The sequence below is a fragment of the Agelaius phoeniceus genome, chromosome 7 (assembly GCF_051311805.1).
Source record: "Agelaius phoeniceus isolate bAgePho1 chromosome 7, bAgePho1.hap1, whole genome shotgun sequence".
Classification (NCBI taxonomy): Eukaryota; Metazoa; Chordata; class Aves; order Passeriformes; family Icteridae; genus Agelaius; species Agelaius phoeniceus.
In genome coordinates this window covers 36846477-36867940 of record NC_135271.1, presented here as the reverse complement: position 1 = coordinate 36867940, position 21464 = coordinate 36846477, and the positions used below count along the sequence as shown (strand labels likewise).

The following is a 21464-nucleotide window of genomic DNA, read 5'->3' as shown; positions in this document are numbered from 1 at the left end:
TTTCCATCTGGGCTCTCACTCCTGCCTCAATATTAGTGCAACATTTACATTTTCAAGCAGCATACAGACCTAAGGAATTCAGGATTTCTCTAGCTCTTCACTGAAAGAACAAGAACATATCTGTAAATGACACTGGCAATGGGGGACTTTCCCACAGACTCTGGTCTTGAGGTCTCCTGTGGGTGCTGCCAATCCTGCTTTCTGTTGTGATTCTCAACTCAAGGCACACTGGGGGCCCATACAAGGCCCATACTAAGTACTTAATGCCTTCTTTTGGGTCACAGGGCAGGAAAGGAGCCAAAGCAGACAGGTACCCGGGGGGAAGGGCTTTCTGAGGGACTGGAGTGAGGCATGTCTCAGTCTTCAGTCAATTTGCAGACTCCCTGCTGGCTTTAGCCCCACACCTGGGTACAGTGAGGGTACACAGCAACTGGCTGCCAGGCAGCAGAGGGGGAGGAAAACACACCAGGCTTTGCCTGGCCAGGTCATAGGTTACAGATCCATAATGAAGATGAACTAAAAATGGCAGCAAGAGATAGGTCTGGCTTCCCTTTCCTCTGTGGATCTGGAAATGAGTGCTGTCAAGTGACATGAACTCCCCAATGCTGCCCATAGCCCTGTGGTCTCTTCCCTGTGCTCCATCCCTTTACATTACTGTGTCAGACTGCCTTTGTCCCAGGTGGCTCAGAAAAATACTAAGGGTTTGTATTATGCTCCAACATGGGGCCATTTTCTCCAGCTGTTTTTTAGCTTGAGGTTTTGGAGGTTTTTTTGTTTGGTTAGTTTGTTTTTTCTTTGGTTTTATTTGAGTTTGTTTGCTGGATCTTGGGTTTTGTTTTTCTTTCATTAACAGTGAAGAGACAGTAAGTAGGATAAGCTGTTGGCTGCCTTACCTTGCTCATTTCTTTATGGAAGTTCTCTTCTAGGCCAGCTATACTCTGGAATGTGTTGACATAGAAACCAACACGACTGCCAAATGAAAAACAAGAGAGAAAAACTTAATGGACACAATGCTCTCTCAAAATCTTTCAGTCCTGCCCTTTCTGCTACCTCCCACCCACCATTCCCATGCAAAATCAATTCTGTCAGATATGGTACATGTGAGAAGAGAGGGTAGCAGGGAAATGGAGCAATGGAGCAAAGGTCAGGCACAGGACAAACACATCCAGGGGAAAGAGGAGACTGAGTAGGATCTCAATTTATGCTGGCTAAAGGGAGAGGGAGGTATAGGGTGGGGAGGAAAAAAAGGAAATAAAAAATACAAAAGAAGGTTAAAAAAAATAAAGCACCAGCAGTAGTAAGATGGAAAGAAAAAAAGGATAGAGGCTGTGATGTAGACAGTGCTGGCAGAGCTGGGAGAATTAGCAGGGGACAGATATTAATTCATCCAGAAGTCCCTTAGCACCAGGGAATCAAAACCAGCATGAACTGTTTGCTTCAGGGGCAGAAAGAGTAAGAAAGCAAAGGATAGCACAGAGAACAACAGGGAAGCAGAAGGATCAGCTGGAAAGCAGGAGCCTGTGAAAAACCTGTGGGGCCTTAAAATGCCAGCAGCTGCCTGTCACCAGCCTGCCAGCTGCCAGCAGAGAGTGCTCCACCAGCACCCAGCCAAAGGAGCAACAGCAGGAGGGAGAGGAGAGGCTGTCCCAGGCCAGCAGCACCAGGGAACCACCCAGATGCCTCTGTCCCTCCCAGCTCCTTCCCCAGCCAGGCCTGCAGGCTGCTGTGAGAGCAAGGAGTCCTGGCCCAGTCTGGTGGAAAGGGGAGTGAAGGCACACATCAGCACTTGGCTTTCCCACCCTGCTGCTGCCCACTTTCTCAATCCTCACAGAGCAGCACTGTCAGCCTGGACAAGACCACTGCATTTACAAATAAGAAACTGGGACACTGCTAGGAAGATTTTGCCAGTTTTTCACTGTGTCATCCCCATAAACCAGCTTCTGCTGCCCTGCAGTTCATCCCCCAAGCTAAATGTTGGTCTTTGCTTCACCTCCCTTCTCATCACCACAATCTCTGGTATGGCAAACACATGCTGTCTCAGGTCTTTCAAGAAAGTGGAGCAGAGTTGGTAGGGTGCAATATAAAGACTATTCTGTGCAAATCTCTAATAACTCAGTGCAAAACAACCACTAAATAAACTATTTAGCGCAATACAACAGTAGGGCAAAGGGATTAAACAGACAAAGCAGAGAAATACAGTTTCTCTTTGTGGTAAAATCATGTTTTTGAGGAAAATTATGAAGTAAAGCACAAGAGTGAACCTGTGGCTGGAGGGAATCCTAGGACAGACAGAGACAATCCAGGAAAAAAAAAAAAAAAAAGAGCAGACACCCAGTCTAGGCTAAGAAGAATTATGATCCAAGAGCTTGGATATTCATTTGCTTCCAACCATCCCTTGGGAAAACTTCCAGCACTCACCTATTCCATAGTGAAGGCAGTTCCTCCTGCAGATCAACATTCATCTCTTCAAACACCTTCTGAGCCTTTACCAACTCTTCTTCAGCCTTAGCAACAGAGAAGGGAGATTGTCAGCTCCAGCACAGCCAAGCACCCTGCAGGGCTGGAGCAGCTTGACTCTTTCCACTTCTTTGGGAGACCAGGCAAAATTCTGGCATGAGGTAACCACCATCCCAAATGAGTTTCCCAGGAACCAGGGCTGCACCATAGGGGACCCTTTAGGTTGAATGTGTTCCTTTCAGGTTCTCTCAATGGATTTCCCCATTTATACACTCAGCAAGTAATTCAAATAACTACTAATTTGTTTCAAGTTCTTTAAATTTCCCTGACTTCAAAAACTGAAAGGGAGTTCAGCCTCCAGCTTGGATACAGATAAAGGTAATAGGGGCCTCTGTCCTTTGCCAAATCTCAGAAAGAGTTGAAATCCATCCCAAATGGCTTTAGAGAAGAATCTTCCCTCTTGGGGACTCTGCTGAGGTAAGGTCATGCCAAAGCCCTGTCTCCTTGAGGAAGGTAGGAGGTCTGCATCCTTGGCTGATGCAACTCTTCCACAAAGCTGACTGGAGAAGCAAGGAAGGGTATGCAAAGCATGAGTTGTGCCAGAGGGAGGCCAGGCTGCAGGGCTTCAGCAGCACATCCTGGTTTCTGTGGTCTCACACAAGGGCAACCCCTGGCTGGCTGTCAGCCCCAACTCCAGCAGGGATCTCCTTCTCCCAGATGAGAGTTTAAATTTGATCTGGATCATTGGACCCAGACACTGATAGATCCCAACACTGATGGACAATTCTGTCAGAGTTCAGCAACAAAAGGGATGCTCCTGGTTTCTGTTGCTGACAGCAGACACCAGCAACAAGCACATGCCCTTTCCTACATCTGGCCTAGGTCACCTCTTTCTCTTTTCAGTGCCTTGACCTAAAGTTTTCTAATTAAAATGTTTCTGTCCTGTAATCTATAGCAGCACAGCATTCTGCCATGCAGTGGGATGTAGAATGGAAAAAACCCCTGCATGAGCAATTTGGAAGGTCAGTGCCTATATATGTGACAACTGCAGGAATTTCACAACACCACAGGCCTCTGCAAAGAGCCCACAAGCTATGGAAGCTGGATCTCCCTACCAGCCTGCAGTCAGATTCCTACACCTTCTGTGAAATCAAATTTTATCTTCTTTGTGTCAGCTTAATTAAAGAAATCCAGCTTACTGCTCCTTAGTGACACTTATATACAACAACAGGAATGATGGGAGAAAGGGCTTAAAAATATTTTGCAGTTCTGAATCCTGTTCCTCACAGGAATCACTCTCCATTTTATAGAGTAGGATCCTTTCACTCTCCACTTCTCTCCTGAATCAAGAGCAAACCACAGGAGCTCCTACTTTCCAGCTAGCTTCACCTGTCAAAGGGTTGCTCATTGCTGCCAGAGGCAAGGCTAAGGCTCTGTGCTCAAGACCAGGGGGAAAATATTCCCCTGTAAAAAGACACATCTGGGAGGTATTCAGAAATTAAGACCTGGTGAGGAACAGGCAAGGGGAGAAGGGGTCATGATGCTTCCACCCAGAAACCCCTGTTTCGCTGCTACACTCACTGAAAAACTCAACATTTCAAGAGGGTTTGCACAAAACAAACAAAGAGTCTTTTAACAGAGACACAGTTTATGCTGAATGAGAGACAATGATCACAAAGACTCATTCTACCTTAAAATACCTTTATGAATGAATGCTACTATGCAACCATTTTAAAGGAGTAAAAAAATTAAAAAAACCAACAAGTCCACCCTTTGGCTTTATCTTATTCTAACTTCCAAACTATACTGGAACCAGAATCAACCCAGGAGATGATGTGACATCATTGAATGCTGTTAGTTTTTCAGATGTGGTGAATATCATTAACATTCTTTCCCTCTCCCATTTACTTGTTTATAAGGTCAAAACCTAGAAAGCAAGGTGTGAATATTTTGACATCCCAAGGCAAAGGCAAAGCCAGGAACAGGCAACGTTCACTCTAAAGCAGTTGTAGGAATCAGGGATCCATCCAGCAGGGCCTATGGCTCAGCTAGTGCTCTCATCCTCAGCTAGAGCATTGAAATAATTCTTCAGTCCTTAGTCTGCCCAGGGATCTTCTCACCAGTGGGATTTATTTTGCTTGGAAGCTGAAATCCTGGCACTTGATAGCCCTGACTGCTTCCAGCTGGAGCCAAAGCCAGACATCAGCCCAGTCACAAGCCCTTCTAGAGAAAAAATAGGAAACAGGATCTCAGAAAATCTTTCTCTCCTCTCCCTGCCTGAAAGGGGGAAGGTTTGGGCAGGAGATGGACAACAAATACTTTCCTGACCTTCCACCGAGCCAAAGCTCAGAGTGCCAAAGCACAACCAGTTGAGTTGTGACAGGGGGACAATTTTTCCACACTGTTTCTGCTACTACCACCCATCCCAGCCCTCCTGAGTGTCTGGTTAGGTACAGCCTGGTGCTTTCAGGCAGTCTGGTGACCATTTCACTTCAAAGACTATGTTGTGAACTGTGGTAATTAGGCACTGCTCAGTAAATAGTTTAGATATGCAAGAGGCAGGGATAAGGAAGAGAGCAGGAGGACTCCCTCCAGGCCCAAGCCCCACCAGTCCCAACCAGACCTGCCTCTCACAAGGACTCAACTTGCTCACCTTTTCCTACAGACAGAGATATTGTTCTGTTATCATTGCAGCACCAAGGATGTTGCTTTTTAGTCTGCATTAAACATGTCAGCAGAGCTTAGTCAAAAGGCAAGAATGTGCTGTTCTAAGCCATTTTCCTCTTTGTTTCAAAAAGCACAGTCACTGACATTTCTAACTGGGAGTGTGCAACACCAACTCCCACAGCAGACCTCACCAAAAAATCCCCACTGTGTTGTTTTTGTTTTTATCTGCTAAAGGCCTAAAGAGCCAGAAGTTTGCACACTGGAGGGAAGGACTTTGCTTTACAGTAGAAACACCAGATCTCACTGACCCCATTTTTGCATGGAGGCTGTAAAAGTATCAGGCAAGAAGAGACAGCAACACAGCTGCTGGTAAAAGGAGACTTTAAGGCTTAACATTGTGAAGCCTCTCAATAATTCCAGCGTCATCAACCCTCCCAGTTTTATCAAGAGGTTAATGAGATTTAGAGCGGTCATTAACACCTTAAGTCTTGAAATCACACAAATGTAAAAACTGAAGCCTTTTTTTCCTACCTACTCATTTTTGTGAAGGCAAGCTGGAAAACCTACAGGCTGAGAATACAACTAACACTCTTTGTTAAGCTTTTTTTTTTTGTTAATCTCCAACCAAAAGTAAAATTAAAATAAAGAAAAAAGCAAAGAAAAAAACCCCAAATGCTTACACAAATAGAAACAAAAAATTAGGGTTGGCAATAGCATTACTTAGCAGAGGAAAAAAAGGGAGTGTTTTGAAAATATCTGTGGTCACTGAGTATATTAATGCCATGTAGTGGGAGATTAACGCCCTCGCAGCACAGTGGGTAGAAAGATTACACAGTCCCTTGCATGTGCTGTAGGGCAAAGTGACCCAGCACAGTGAAATTATGGAGTGACTCTTGGTATCCTGTCTAAGATCCATGGGCAATGCATGAGGGGGCACTCATAGGTACTGCCTCTCTGGGCAGTCTGTGCTTGCTGCTATTACAGCAGTCACCACAGCCAAGCCTGAGAGGAGGAAAAATGCCCAAGAGCTGATAGATTTATATTTTTATTTGTGACTTGAGGAACTTCCCATACCTGTTTTTCTAGTCCTCCAGAAAAACCACCAGTCAAACAAACCAGTCAAGAACCCCAACTGTGCAGGTAGCTGCCAGCTGGGCCAGCAGAGGCACAGGAAAAGCCCCCAGGAGGCTGCCATGTGTCCTTCTCCCTTCAATCAAGAATGAATACGTATTTCCTCCCTTTGCTATGCATCTTAAGCAGGGCTGCTAACAGCTGTTCTTTTCCCAAGCTTTACTGATGTGGTAATGGAGTCTTTTCCCTGATCCAAAGTCATAAAGTGACTGTGAAAACCCAAGGGCTTAATAAGGTGAGAGGCGAATCTAAACTGCAATTCATTCAGTGGACAAGGAATGTGAAAACACAGGAGCATTTGAATGAGAACAGATGAGCTCACCAGGAACTTGTGAGCAGGCAACTGGTGCTCTCCCAGTTTGGGTAAGGATTTATTACCCCTTGCTCATTGAAAGCATTTTCTTCTCACTGTCTTCTGACAACTCCTCTTATCCCTTAAGGTGTTCCAACTGAAACACTGATCGAGATTTCATCAGAAAGTCACACTTGTATGCAAGTAGGATTGAAATTTTTATTCCCTGCAGTTCCTCTGAGCTGCTCGTGTCTCTCAAGATGCTATAACCTAAGTTCTGCTAGATGACACCACCTTGGTTCTCAGCCTGTTCAAATATGTCACACAGGGTACAAATTGCCTGATCTGGGCCCATCTCCTCTCCTGTGCAGATCGAAATTGTATCTAAAAATGGCTCTTTTAAACCACAACAGCCAGGACAGTGCTCATTTGGGAATATCACAGGAGAATGTTGCAAGCTAACTCAGCAGCCACAGAAATCACAATGTTATTTTTTTGTGGCTTTACTCAATGACACGAATCCATAGGCCAATTTTTCAGCGTTTCCTTTTTTTCTTTTTTTTGAAACAGCAACAATAAAAATTGACTGCTTCTCTTAGCACAAAATGGAAGCAGTAATTGGAGGAGCTTGTAGTACATCACCCTCTGCCTCAGTTATTCCACAGCCTTTCTTCATCTACATTTCATCTCAGGGGGAGAAAACAACAGCCCAGTATTAACACACCTGACTAGAAATCAGTCGGGCAGGCACAGACTCATTCACTGGTCAGCAACTTCTACATGCCCACAGTGGCTAAGGAGTGTCAAGGACACACGGATCAGAGAGGACTAGAGTGAACATTGCCTAGAGATTATTGCAGGGTACAATCTAGAGCCCAAAATAGCACATGCAGGGTTAGAGCCAGGTAGATCAGCAGTCACCTGATTTCGGAGCAGATTAGTTTGTGCAACGAGGTGAGCTTGTAGCTTCCCTTGACACCACTGAGGCGCAGCTTTCTCAAGCAGCGAAACAGGCTGGGGGAGGGAGCATGTTTGAGTGGGAAAAAAAAGAAAAACAAATAAACAGAGAACAAGAGAGACACAAACATACATCTTTTAGGATAAAAAAATTAAAATCACAACAGAGAGTGTATTTAGAGGCTGGGCCAAACCAGTATCACCAAGGCGAGAGAAAAAAAACAAACATCTCGGGACTGATCAGTTATGAATCCTTTGAAGCATGCCAAGTTTAGCAGTAATTAATGTTCCCATGTGGGCTGGATACTGCAGACCAGCCAGGCAGCTGTAAGAGCAACAGATACAGTTGTTAGTCACCTAGCACACAGACAACCCTACTCCAAGGCATGGCTGTGAAGTTGGAGCTCCTTAAAGAGAGGTCAGGATTAATTAATCATCATAATTATTTGCATGCAACATCTGAAAATCCACAGTGATTTATTTTAATAGCAGGATGTAAGTTTAGCAATAAGTGGCAGGGGTCCTGGGTGGGAAAAGAACATCCACATATTAGAGAAGAATAAAAGAGACCAGGTAGTGCCAAAAAGTATTTGCACTGCTGTTTCTGTTACTATACCATGAAACCTTAACCAAGTCAGTTCCCACTTGTATCCTGTGTCAGAAACATGATTTCTCTCTCCTAGGGGTCTGTCATCACATGCCAAAGTAACTTACACTGGAACAACCCTACTTCAAAGGTCACAGGAGCACAACTCCAGGCACAGAAACAGAGGTGAACTACCTCCAGCAGCTGAGTGCACACTGAGCCCCAGCTGCTGCCCACAGCCCTGCAGAGCTCTGTGACTGCAAATGCCAGATCCCAGGCTGGGCAGTGAGAACTGTCCCCTTGGGAAGGCCATACACACATAACTCCCATCTTTGGGACTTGCTGCTCCCATCTTTGCAGGATCAGGACAGTGCAATGTGTCACCTATTGTCCTGTGCATGAGCTTATGGCCTGAATTCCAGAGGGTGGAAAGATCTGATCCAGTGCATGCCTTGGCTAACAAGAAGAGTTTGATCAGGTACTGAGAGACCCCTTCACAGGCTCATGAATAGAGCACCAACTCCTAACTCTCAATATTTCACTCTTCAAACTGCACTTTTTTCCATACCTGTTGTATCATCTTAGCTGAACATTTGGGGCAACAGTGAGCGCAGCAGTGATAAAGGCAGCTACACTCTGCTGCAGAGCATCAGGTACCAACCTGAGTAGATCAATTCCTACAAAACCATTTGGCTTTATCTTATATTGCAGCAAAGATCCCACTGGCACACACCAATAAAATAACATGCCCCAGGGAAATTCTGCTCCTACCCCAAACACAATGAATTACTGCTTTGATCTGAAGGCACAACCAGCTGGGCCTCATGCCTTGCATACAGAATCAAGACTTGCTTTGCCACACAAGTGATGCAATGACACTTGGGCCATCAATCTCTCTCCCCTTTTGTCTGTCAAGGTTAATCACAGTGCATGCAGTGCACTGTAGATGACTGATGACTTGCAGGTTAACAATAAAAGCACTATGGCCACTAAATGCACATTTTTCACTCAGGGTAGGGATGCATCTTAATTTCTTCTGTACAAGAAAAACACCAGCATCTCTTACATAGCTCATACTCCTCCCTACCAGAAATAACCCTAAGCAAAAGATGACAACTCTTGTCAGCCTGGTTCAAAGATACAGATCCAGGGTCTTTCTTTCCTCTACTGCTTCTACCCTGAGGATTTACAATTTACCATGGCCCACACTGAAGAGAATAAAAGATGTCTCCCCAGCCCTGGACTATTCTGTTGTGTCAAGAAGTGTCCTGTGAAGGGAAGCACATGGGTTCAAATACACTTAGGGTACAAGAGGAATCCATAGCTCATTTTAGGGACAGTATTCAATCCATGCACCTACTCTAGAACAAAATTAGCACTATTACCTTTTTTCTGCTACATTAAAAAAATATAGACTTTATTTTTAATTAAATTAAATCTCATTAAAAATAAAATCCTTCATTTGACTATTGGGCAAGCCCTGGATCAAGCTATTCAGAGGCAGGAAAGAAACCTGACAAGAAAAAACTCTTATTTTTCTGCTTTCAGCCATATTTATTATCCAGTAATTGAGACCAACAGAAAATAGAATACATTCATCAAGTGTGCACAGAGTGCTCTTCCATCACTGTACTTGTAATTCACACTCCTAAGGCTCTCTTCTCCTAGGATATCAGAGGGCTTCAAAAACACAACAAACTTCAAATAACATTGAAATGTTCTTACCACTGCTCTAGGATGGGGAGAAAGTCCCAAGAAGCAGACAAACTGTAACATTTTTCTGGAGCACTGCAAGATTTTGCTTCCCCAAGGGGCACACAGGCTTTTCTGCCAGAGGTTACTGGTCCTGTGCACGTGACAAACCCATGCCCAAGCATCTGGCCACCAAGACATGCAGACTGATGATGGTGGGACTGAACCAACCCAGAGGCCATCCTGCCTCTCAGGAAAACTAAACAAATGAGAAGAAAATACCTAGCAAAACCTCACCAGTTCACAACACCTCAATGCTCTTAAAGGTCCTTTCCAAAATGAATGAATTCTATGAAAACACAATGAAGAAGTACAGATGAACTTAAAAGCAGCTCAGAAGGTAAATGGAGAGCTCCCAAAAAGAAAGGAAGGCTGCATATCCTCCTGATTCCTTTACCTTTGCAATTTTGGTTTCATCCTTCTTCTTTGCAGTTTGCAGGGCTTCAAAGTGGTGTCTGGCACTGTCGTAGTCCACAAGCTTCCTTCCTCGCTTCGCGATACGAGACTGGAAAGATGGAGAAAAGAGTCACACCTATCTTCCCCAGCAGCCAAAACTGCAAAGCCTCCCAGGGAAAAAACCCTCCCAACTTCCACACTCTGCCCATGCAAGGACTCTCCCTGGATCCTCCACACAGGCTGCCCAGAGAGGAGGCCCTGGGAGCCACTGTGGCAAGCACCATTTGAGAGGGAGCACCTCAGGAGGAGAGAAGAGCCATCAGGGGAAGGTGGAGGGACCCAGCCAACAGGCCCCACCTTTGGGTGATATGTGTTTTCAGAACTTTAGCTCCACTGCTTCCTAAGCCCCACCATATGCCTGCATCCTACATCCTTCATTATTTTCAGGGCTTCCTGAGGGCTGCAGCCAGTCTCTAACTAACCAGCTCACTAGTTAGTGTGGAAGTCTGAGAGATTAAGTTCAACAAAAGAAGGCATTTCTGCTGCCAGCACAGCTAAAGCACTCAGCACATGCTCAGGATATGCCATGGACAGCCTTTTGGACCCTGTGACAGAAGCTGCAGACAGTAGTGACTGCCAAAGGCAGAAGTTGCTGTCACCAGCATTCAAGCAAGGGAAGTGCAAGGGAAAACCTGCAGCACTGGGTCACCAACACACAACACTGAAGCCAAAACAAATACAAGGAGGGTGCTGGCTGTGTACCAGACTTAGATTTAGGAATGGAGTCCTGACAAATCCATGGTTGAGAATCCAGGACAGACCTGTGGCCTGATCCTGTGTGGAAGTGAGGAACCTAAGGCTCTCTCTCTCAGCAGAGCTGCACATCATTGAGGCTCTGGCCCACTGGGTTTCCCTGTTTTAGGAACTATCCATCCCTCAGCCCCCTTGCCTCCCACACTGTCTGCAAACACCCCAGACTATCTGGGTTGGAGCACACACCTTCCCAGCCCCACCATAACATTTCCCCCTGGATCAGAGAGCCTGGACCAGCGTCAGTAATCAGCAGCCCAGAGACAGGCTGGATAACAGAGGGAAGAGGCATGGCAAAGAGCCAGGAGCATTTCTAATTAACCAAAAAACCCAGGGACATAGTGCAGAATGAGGAATCAGCACTGGGATTTACTTGCAAAAGCAGAATCTCCTTCTCTCCTGCCTTGGCAGGGAGCTGTGGTTTCCTCTCCCCAGGCTCCTGCAGATACGCTGCAGAGCCGTGCTCAGGGCTGATCTGTGCCAGAGCAGCTCACACACCTCCCACACACACTGCTCTGCTCCTCCAGCAAACACTGCTGCAGCTCTGGGTGAGTCACAGCAGAGCTGCAGGATCTCAGCCACACGCACTCCCAAACTCCCCCCTAAAGGCTCAGCTCACTCCAAGAGAGGAGTCACGAAGAAGCTGAGCCACCTCACAGCTGAGGTCACTAGAAGACACCTCCCAGATAGCACACTGCCAGCCAGGAGACAAGGTACTGGAGGGGGCTTCCAGCTGCACAGCAACCTGAGATGCAGGTTAATGCATCTTACAAACACAGCAGAGGAAACATGACTCCATCTGGGATTTAAGAGATACCATTTTGCCCCCAGGTCAGCCTGGTAGAGACAGCTGGAGTTCTCCCCACCTCTGACATGGCCACTTCAGTTTTCAGGCTACCCACCAGGAATTTTGATTCAATGTCATCCATCTTTCAAACAAAGTCACTCCTCCATGTTTATGCAGCTCCCATACTCCACCCCCCTGTTTCTGCTGGAGTACAGGGAAATGCTGCAAGGTACAGACACGCAGGGGGTGAGCCCTCCTGGAGTAACCACTGAGCACACCCCTGCCTGTTAGTGGTGGCACTAACAGGATTGTTAGGAAGGCTCAGGGCTCCCTTGTATGACTCCAGGACAGCTGCAGGGACTCACCATCACCCAAATGTAACAGCTGAACTCCAGCAGACTTTACTACTTTGCAACAAATCCATCTTAATTTGAGCCTCCTTAAAAAAACAACCAGACTCAAGCCATCACAGAAAACTTCTGCCCTCCACACCCTTCTTTACTGATGTTTGGTTTTACAGCTAGTAGAGCACCAGCTTTAGTTCAAGTCAGAACATCCCCAATTGCACAGCTATTCAGAACTTGGGCTGTAGTTTATCTTCTCTGGCCTCACTGCAGAGACCTGTACTATTATTGTACATTGTGCAAAACCAACAGAAAACTCACTCAGAAATATTAAATGTTATGCAAGAAGAGTCCTACTCCAAGAAGTACAGACACTGACCTGCAAAGAAAGTTTAAAGTACTTTTTCAAGTTAGAGAAGATGAAGAGGCCTTGTTCAGAGATTAACATCCAACATTGGATAAGTTATTTTCTTTAACACACAAAAATTCCTTACTAAAGGCACACTCTGTTTTCACATTCCTGCTGTGGATCCCTTTTCAAGTCCAAAAAATCCAAGGGAATTTTTACAGCCCCTAAAGATTAATTGAGAACATGCTAGAATGTAACAAAAAAAATAACACATGCATGATCTAACTCATCACACATTTTAATTACTAGGCTATTAATAAAAACAGGCCTTTTTACAACGAAATTAAAATCATCTTCTCTCCATTAATCAACTTATTTTACCAGAGTAATGCCAGAATTCCAGGAAAAGCAGAAAATTTCATTTTGTGGAAAACAAAAACCAGAAAACTAATATCACAACAACAAAAATGAACTCAAATATTCTGTAAATGACATGAGACTGGAACTTTTTTTTTGTTTGCCTGCAAATCTCAAGAACATTAATTCTTTATGTGAGGCTTAGCTATACTTCTGTACAGACACAGCAACGTTCAACAACTGGTGAAATGTTATTTGGACCACAGGAGTGCCAAAGCCTGAGTCTACAGCAAGCCCAAAGTAAGGCATCCTGCTGAGGAAGCAGCACAGGGTGCACTTTGACTGAGGCCCATGGCATCACACCCCAGAGAGATCAGCCCTACAGCCTCCAGGGGGTGGAAAGCCACAGCCCTTCCCCACCCCAGAATTCCAGGGGCACAAGAAGCTGGAAAAATGAAGCAAAACCAGGGAGTTTCAGAAGACAAGGACACTGCTGTTCAGGGCTCATTTTACAAGCCTGTGACCTGCCCCATCTGATACAGCAGGGTCCTCCTGAAGCAATAAATATTGACAAAGGTTTTAAGAGACATGTGCTGGGAAAAGGGCTGCTTTCACTGGAAAGGAGCCAAGCTGATACTTCCCATATGGTGATATCATTCCTAGGGCTTCCATATGGTAAAGACATTTCCTGCAAAACCTCAAAATAAATAGAGAGGAGATAGCTATGGGGGAAGGGAAGGTCACAGGCCAGCATTCAAACCCTGGTCCCTGGATACAATCTGTCCCAAAAATTACACCTATCCAGCACTCTCCCTTCCCTGAAAAAAGCTGGGTACACACACAGCAGGACTTCAAGGACTCACAGAAATCTGCCTTCCACACCAGCCTCTACTCATAAAGTACATTTGGTACTAACTGCTTCCTCAATGTTTTCTACTTACAAGGATGTTATAAGACAAAAGGACCAAAAAGAGAGATTGAGACCACCTGAGCTATTGCTGACACTGCCCCCCTGCACTCTGATGCAATAGGGAATTTCATGGATTCTCCTGTTTCACACTTATATTTTCTTTTCAGCATCTTTCCCCTGGATTCTTCACTCTTGTTTTAAGCCCAAAATTAGAACAAGAACATTTTCAATTAACCCAGAGCTGCAAATATCTTGGCTGCTTTTAAAGAAGACCTTGGACAAGCCCAGCCCACACTCTCCAAAAGCAGATATAAGAAATTGATCTTCAGAGCTTTTATCTGCTGCGAGTCTCTAGATCAAATAGTTCCAAGCGAATCTTACTTTAATATCTGGAAATTGGCCAAGGTATGTATCCATGGTCAGAAGTGCTTGATCCACCAGCTTCTGATGGAAATCTGTCCACAGGAGATCATTGTTCTGAAAAACAAAAGTAATGAATTAACTATTAAGAACACAGGGCTCCACATTTCTGTTTTTCTCTGTGAGTGCTACAGCCAACAGTCTTGGGCATTCAGACCTCTTAAGAAACAATAAATTCTTTGGAAAACTAATGATAACAGATCTTGGCAGAAATGGCAAAGCCTGATGCTGCTAATTCTGGTGACCTCTCCAAGGACAAAATGCCTTTAAAGCCCTATCTTTCCCCTACAATGTAAAACTCAAATCTGTACAAGGGAAGGTGATTGCCAAGCTGGTTTTGCCTCCTTCTCCCAGCAGCTACAAACAAGGGACACCTGACTCCACAAGGCATCCTTTTCTGTTATTCATTACAATACAGCTTCCTGGAGAATCATGAACAACAGAAAGCTACACTATCAATCTTCAGTCCTCACACCACCTGCCTCCACAGCCCAATGGAGGACAAGGCTTGCACTCTGAGCTGTGCCCACTTCATCCTTGACCTTATCTCAGGCACAGCAATTTCCTATCAACACCTTGGATTAGGTGAAAATTACCCTCTCTCCTGTTCTTCCACTTGAACAAAGGGTTTTGGCTAAAACACTCAGGAAAAATTCCCACTTTATGCTTTTTATTTGGCAGGAATAACTCTTCTCTCTCACCTGTCTTTTCACAAGCAAAATATAAATAAGGAATTAAAGGGGAAGGTGGAAAGCTGGAGGTATTCTTGCAGACCCAAAGGGTAGCTACAGTTAGTTCTCAGGATTCGTGTCCCCTTTGATGTCTCTGGCTCAAATTTTCTGAAGGGTCTATCTCTCAGGAGACACCACAGTGGCTCAGGAAAAAACAAGGCCAACAGAGACTGTGAAGTCAAACCAGCTGAAATACAACTCCATTATTTACTGCAACAGCATTTACTAAGGCAAAGTTTCCATGTTAATGAAAAAATTGACCTGGAAATGTTCAGATTTTGTTTGAATTATCTTCTTTGAAGTCATTCTTTCCTGGGCAAGATACAGATGTTATTTCAGGTGAGATTTTCTGCAGGGCAAAGAAAGAGAAGGAAAGAATCCTCCTCCTGGCTCTCCTGTTTACTCCTTCACCACTTCTCCAATGGCACAGACAGCTGCAGATAAGCCCAGTCCTGCAGCTTCCTGGCAAATGAATCCAGAGAGCTGAACAGCCACAGCTGCTGCTCAGCAGAACAGCTGAGCAAGAGAGCAGAGGCTGCTGCCTCCAGCTGGACCCACCCCAGGCACAGGCCAAGGGGACCCACGCTGCCAAATGCCAGGCTGTGCCCTGAGCCCCACAGAAAACACCTGGGCAAGCTGCACAGGCATCACCTCGCCAAGAGATGACAACACCAGCAGCGTGGGGTGACACATGGCTCAGCCAAACAAGGGAGCAGCTGGAACAAGGCAGCAGGTGGAACTGCCATGAGGGGTTGTGGCAGCTACACAACTGGCTGCTCTGACTGCTTCAGCCAGAGTTTTATCTGCCCCTTTCTCTTATACAGAACATAAGCAGTACACCCAGCTGGCCCTCCTGAGTTTCTGTTGGAATCCTCTGTCCCCATTTAGCCACGCTGGGGGGAACAAACAGCCTCTGGGCATAAGTGTGCAGTTCTGTGTAATGTACAAGCATTTGGCAACAATCTCCTACAAAAATACAGGGCACATCCTTCCAGCCCTCCTTTCTTCACAGTGCTGAGTTTGTCTACAATTCTTCTGCAAAGTCATATGCCTGAAGAAATGTGGTGTGCACACAGAGCTTCCAAAGCTCATCTCTGCTGACAGAGCAAGTCTGGGCATCCCCACATCCTGGACAAAATCTTACCTCTGCTATTTTATTTGTGTCATCTCTCCCAGGCCAATCTGGCTCATAAACTTCCTGCAAACACTCTGTCAGCTTCTTGGAGGCCTCGTGCATAGCTAGGAAAGAAGAGGGAACTGTTCAGACAAAGAAGAAAATAATGTGTTCCTCACAGTTTAACCCTCGCCCTGAGGAACAGAGGCACAGGAGCATCACAACAGATGCTGAGCTCTTCCTTACTAAATGTCTGACCCTTGATGACACAGAGATGGAAGGTAACCAGAGGGAGAAAGGAACCAAGGGTGCACTTGCATCAAGCCCTTTGTGTCCATCCTCTCCTGGAAGAACATGTGGAGGTCCATCTGCTAAGACACCACCACGTGTTTGGCATCAAAGCACAACCCCATTCCCAACTGGTCCCAAAGGATTCTGAAAGATTCCCCCCCTGACAAAGCTGCAACTCATGCCTGGGGAAGCAGAAGGGAGGGGAAGGCTGCAGAAACCTCCCTGGGAGGTAAGCACTGGAGGGGAACAAACCTCTGCTGGTGCAGACCTTACCTTTGACAGAAGCCAAGTAAGTCCGGAGGTCCTTCTGCAGCCTCGTGCCTTCAGACTGTGAACATAAGGAGATCACCAGTTATTCTCTCAGCTAAGGAGAGTCTGTAAGAAGCACTCAAGCATTTCTAACTAAAGAAAACTGGTCTTGCAGACAGGCTACACACCAGTCCTATGATCACATGAAACTTCAAGCCATCACATTTTTTGTATTTTTTTGCTCTGTGTTCTAGGAACTTCCAGGACTTTTGCAGCAAATGTAATCATAACTTCTCTCCTCTTGTACTCGCTTTGGGTCAGTTCCCAATGCTTCCCCAGACCAGAAGACTTTGTTTGTAAAACTGGCCAGCTTTTTCCAATCCCTCATTTCCTTTGCTGATGGCAGTAGGAAAAGAACAAATGTGAACTCATCCAGAACTTTCGAGGCATGGAAAACAATTTGGGCCATGCTGCTGGAAGCAGATGGATTTCTCACAAAGCTATGCTATCACTGCCACTTCAACAGCTGGGCAGATTTAGCCTCTGCTTAGAGAGCACAGCTGCACTGGGAGCACAAAGCTCAGCATGAGCTCAGTTGAGACAAGAGGTGCCTGAGTGGTGGGAGAGCTGATGGGAAACATCTGCTTTTGAAGTCAGTAGCTCTGAGGCAGCTATTGAAGATGTCCTGTGAGCTCCCTGTCTCTGGAGTTGGCTTCAGCTGTCAAAATTTATTATGCTGGGGTGCAAAATTCATCATGGGGCACAAACTGGGAAGGAGGAAAATGACAGCAGGCTGTGAGGTGCAGTGGTTCTCTTTTCTGCATTCTTGTTTTGCAAAATATATGCAAAGTCCCACCAATGGATACATTATCATCTTGCTGTATCATTTTTAAGAATAACTAAATTTCAACTCACAATTTGGAGGTTATAAAAAACTATCATCAGGGAAAGTCCTCTGCAGAACTTGCCCACCACACACTTGGGCACTGCAATGTCTGGAGCAGAAACATTCAAAACTGTAGCATCTAAAACCAGAAGCCACTTCTAAAATTGTGTCCATGCTTGCCCTAATCCTGCCACAGCAGCAAATGACACAAGCCAAACTCAGAACTCTTCAAGTCTCAACACCCAGTTCCAAAGCCATGGAGACAAAAGTATCCTCTGAGCAGAAAACCAGCACCACCATTAAATGCCTAGTCAACATTTTTAGATAGATCACCTGAAAAACCTACAAGGCAGGGCTGAAAACTGGAGTATGCAATTGCAGCAATGCAAACCAGCCTTCCGTGCTCTCCAGGCACCCTCACCAGTGCTGCTGCATCCTGCAGCTGGAATGCTCTCAGTCAGCTCTTGCTGATGTTTAAAACTCAGCTGTGCACTCAATGCACATTTGCCATCTGAGGGGGCAGGAGGTAATGCCCTGTTCCAGATTAGATTAATGTAGGGCTGGAAGAGCAGACTGTGGAATTACAGGGAGGGGAAGCACTGAAACAACACCTCCAGGTAAGCTCCCCCTCAGTAAAACTTCAGAACTGTTAGGACAGAGCATGAACTCTGGGAGGGAAGCTCCACTCTGGGGTACCACAGGGAAGCTGTTAAGCTTGTTTTGCCACACAGGGCTGAAATGGAAACTGCTGGGTGTGAAGGGTTCTTGTCAGGGAAGAAGCCCTCTCTCTGAGCTACTGACAGCAAAGGTCCCCAGTGCCTGCCCTGCAGCAGGGGCTGTGCCCAACACAGCGCGGTGCAGGCAGAGGTGGGTGCAGCCCGTGCCAGCAGCTGCTTCCCTCTCGTGTGCTCGGTGTGCAAGGCTGTAAACCAGCCCAGAACTTCCACACAAGGGGCAGCTCATGAAGGGTATCAAAACCCAGCTGCTCTGCCAGGCAGAAACACACCCAGTGGCAGGTGTAAGAGCTGCCACCAGCCTCACACTGTCCCTCCAGTGAGTACTTCAGCTCAGGGCAAGAGAAGCCAAAGCCTGGCACACCCCAGGAAGGGGGCAACTTGCACCTTTATAGCAGGACTCTTGCTCCCAGGTCAGCATTTGGGACAGATCCTTGTGCCAGTGACTGAACACAAGTGACCCTGGGAAAGGGAAGGAGAAGGGAACCTTCAAATGGCCATTTGGGAAGGTTAATAGCCAAAGAATCTCCATGAGGGAGTAGTGAGGGGCAGTTCTGCTGCTTGTCAAGCCTTCAGGAGACACAGGCAAGCCCTGCACTTGCACAGATGTGTCCAGCTCTTTTGCCACAAAGTAAATCCATCTGAGCCAAAATGTTCATACCATTCAGGGACCTCAGAGTGGTGTTATATGAACCTGATGGACAGAGAGTCAGGAAGTGCAATGCCCTCCCTTATGTTCACTCAACCACTATTTGAGAGAACCACAAATACCTTGGTTGAAAATGATTTTTCAGACCTGCACTCCATTCCTCAACAAACCACACACAGAAACATGTGTCAAAGTGGTCCAGCACAGTCATTAGAGTCAGAGGAGCCCCTAATCAGCCAGTGAACAAGGTCACTGCCTGCTCACAGCCCAGCCAGTTCCACAAGAGAGCAGCACTGTCCTGTCACCAGCCTGCAGCAAAAGGTCAGCTTTCCTCCAGACCTCCATCCCCCACTGGAGCAGAGTTTGTAATGAAAGGTCAGAGAAATCTTAAGGGTAACTATTCCACACACACTTTATACATATAAAAATATAAAGAAGTGCGTATATATGTATATAAAGCTGATTTTTTTATTCCCCTAGCCCTCAGCTCTGGATAGCCTAAGAATCCAGCTAACTCACACTCATGGTTTGCCCTGTAAAACAGGCACTGTCTGCATTTATTTTAGTAATAGGTAAACTGAAGGCCTAAGCAAAACCAACAGACCTCAAGGAGCAAATGCAGAGCAGCCTCCAGCTTCTTTGATTAATTATTTGGGCAATTTAGTTCATGGTCTGCTCCACAAAACAGGAGAAAGAATTCAGATGTAAGGGATACAAGAGGCAGTGCTTCTTCAACAGGCTCCTCACTGCACCACTGGAACCAATGGCTTTGGAAATTGAAAAAGCCATCCCAGAGAGTCACAGCTAGAAATGTGGATTTGAGGTCTTTTGTATTTCTCATTTATGAAGGTTATTTCTTAATTGCTTAAAAATTATACCAAAAAAGTCAGATCTGGTAATGTCATGTTGTCAGAAAGCAGTTAAAATGTATTCTGCTGTGTACAAGAGTATCATTGCTGGACATGCTACAGACATGCTGCATAAACTACTGGAGCAATAGCTGCTATTGCTGCCAGGAGAAGGAGCATTAGTGTCCAGGAATCTGCAATCAGCTCTGGTTACACATAAGTCAAAGCCAGACTGAAGGATTTTCATTACATTCAGCTGTGGCAAATCCCTGCTCAGCTGGTTTTGCGACACAACCACATCTGCTGAGTCTCAACAGACACGATGCAGCTGCCACTAACAGCTCTGGAAAAAGGTCCTAAATGTGTCAAGCCACAAAAGAGTAACATTTATTCAGCACCACCTGAGCTATGCTGTGGCACACATTTCCTGCCACAAAACAGAAGCAATGCTTCCCCTATCAACAAGCACCAGCAAAATCCACAAGGTAACTGCTGTTTTCCCTGCTGGGAGGCTGAAGTCTCTAGATTAAAAATAAAACAAAACACACCCAGTTGAAGATTGAAGCCTACTGCTGTGGAAGTAGGAGGGTGGGGAAAAATTGCTACACTGTTAAAATATTTCTGTGCCCTAAAATATTGGGGATGAGGCAGACACGCAGAAGAATAATGACTCAGGCCTGACACAGTGATTGTGCAAGTATGGGGAAGTCAGATTTAGATCTTAGCCATGGAAGGATGTTCCCTTTTCACCATTTGCTTTCTTTGTCTCTTTTCTGCCCTACACTCTGCTTAGGAAACTGAAACTGCCTTGTTCCATTTTATTTTTTTTTTTTCTAATCTGTTTCCCAACCTATCCCTTGTTCAGGGACACAATGTTGCTCTTATATCTCTGCTTCCAGCAGAGCAGCAAAAATTACATTACAAAGCAGCTGCTAACTGAAGAAAGTGTTCTGCTTGAGCTGTTTCTTTTTCTAAAATTGGTCCTAGAACAAGCATTACTTTTACTGATCTCTTCACTCTCACGACCAGTGACAGGACTGAGGAAACAGGATGAAGCTGAGGAGGGGAGATTTAGGCTGGGTATCAAGAAAAAGTTTTTCACCCTGAGAGGGGCTGGGCACTGGGACAGGCTCCTCAGCACCAAGCCTGACAGAGCTCAGCGTTTGGACAATGCTCTTGGCACATGGTGCGACTCTTGGGGTGCCCTGCAGAGGCTCAGGAGTTGGACTTAGGATCCTGATGGGCCCCTTTCACCTCAGCATGCCCTATGATTCTCTCATGAAAGGGACCCTGGAAATTCACAATGTCATTTCTTGTAAGTGAGAAGTTATGAGTTATGGGTCACTTGAATAGGCCTATGTCATGGTTTAATTTAATGGCCTTTAATTACATTGCAGCAGATGACTGGAGGCTAATACTGAATCCCAGGGTGCAATTACATATTGACAATTATCTTACCAGCTGTTTGTTGAAGTTTTGCACACACTGTTCAAACTGCTCATCTTTTGTTTCATCTGCTTTACCAAGCTTCTGAAGGACCTGCAGAGAGAGAGGAGAAAGGAGACTTTAAACACAGATACAGAAAAGCATAGAAAGAAACAATTGCACGTTTTTGGTCCTGAGGCCAAAGTTAAAAAGTCACCCTTATTCTTGTGCTCAAGGTTTTCAGAATATTTTTCCACACAGTTATAGTTTGAAAACAGATTTACAGATGAGTAAGGAAGAACTCAGACCCCTTACATTCTGC

General features: G+C 45.5%; 1 protein-coding gene across 9 annotated transcripts in view; it reads right to left on the bottom strand.

Annotated features, from left to right (window-relative positions):
• Positions 1-21464, bottom strand: part of BIN1 (bridging integrator 1) — a 90418-nt gene that overhangs the window by 31967 nt on the left and 36987 nt on the right. For 5 of the 9 annotated variants that reach the window (XM_077181603.1, XM_077181604.1, XM_077181607.1 and 2 more), the window contains exons 2-9: positions 21176-21256; positions 16625-16679; positions 16091-16185; positions 14177-14272; positions 10240-10347; positions 7469-7561; positions 2419-2504; positions 894-969 (exon numbers count right to left, since the gene is read on the bottom strand). In XM_077181603.1, the coding sequence (XP_077037718.1) occupies positions 894-969; positions 2419-2504; positions 7469-7561; positions 10240-10347; positions 14177-14272; positions 16091-16185; positions 16625-16679; positions 21176-21256 (690 nt within the window). The remainder of the gene's footprint in view (positions 1-893; positions 970-2418; positions 2505-7468; positions 7562-10239; positions 10348-14176; positions 14273-16090; positions 16186-16624; positions 16680-21175; positions 21257-21464) is intronic. The other 4 variants (XM_077181605.1, XM_077181608.1, XM_054636485.2 and 1 more) reach the window with 1 other exon arrangement.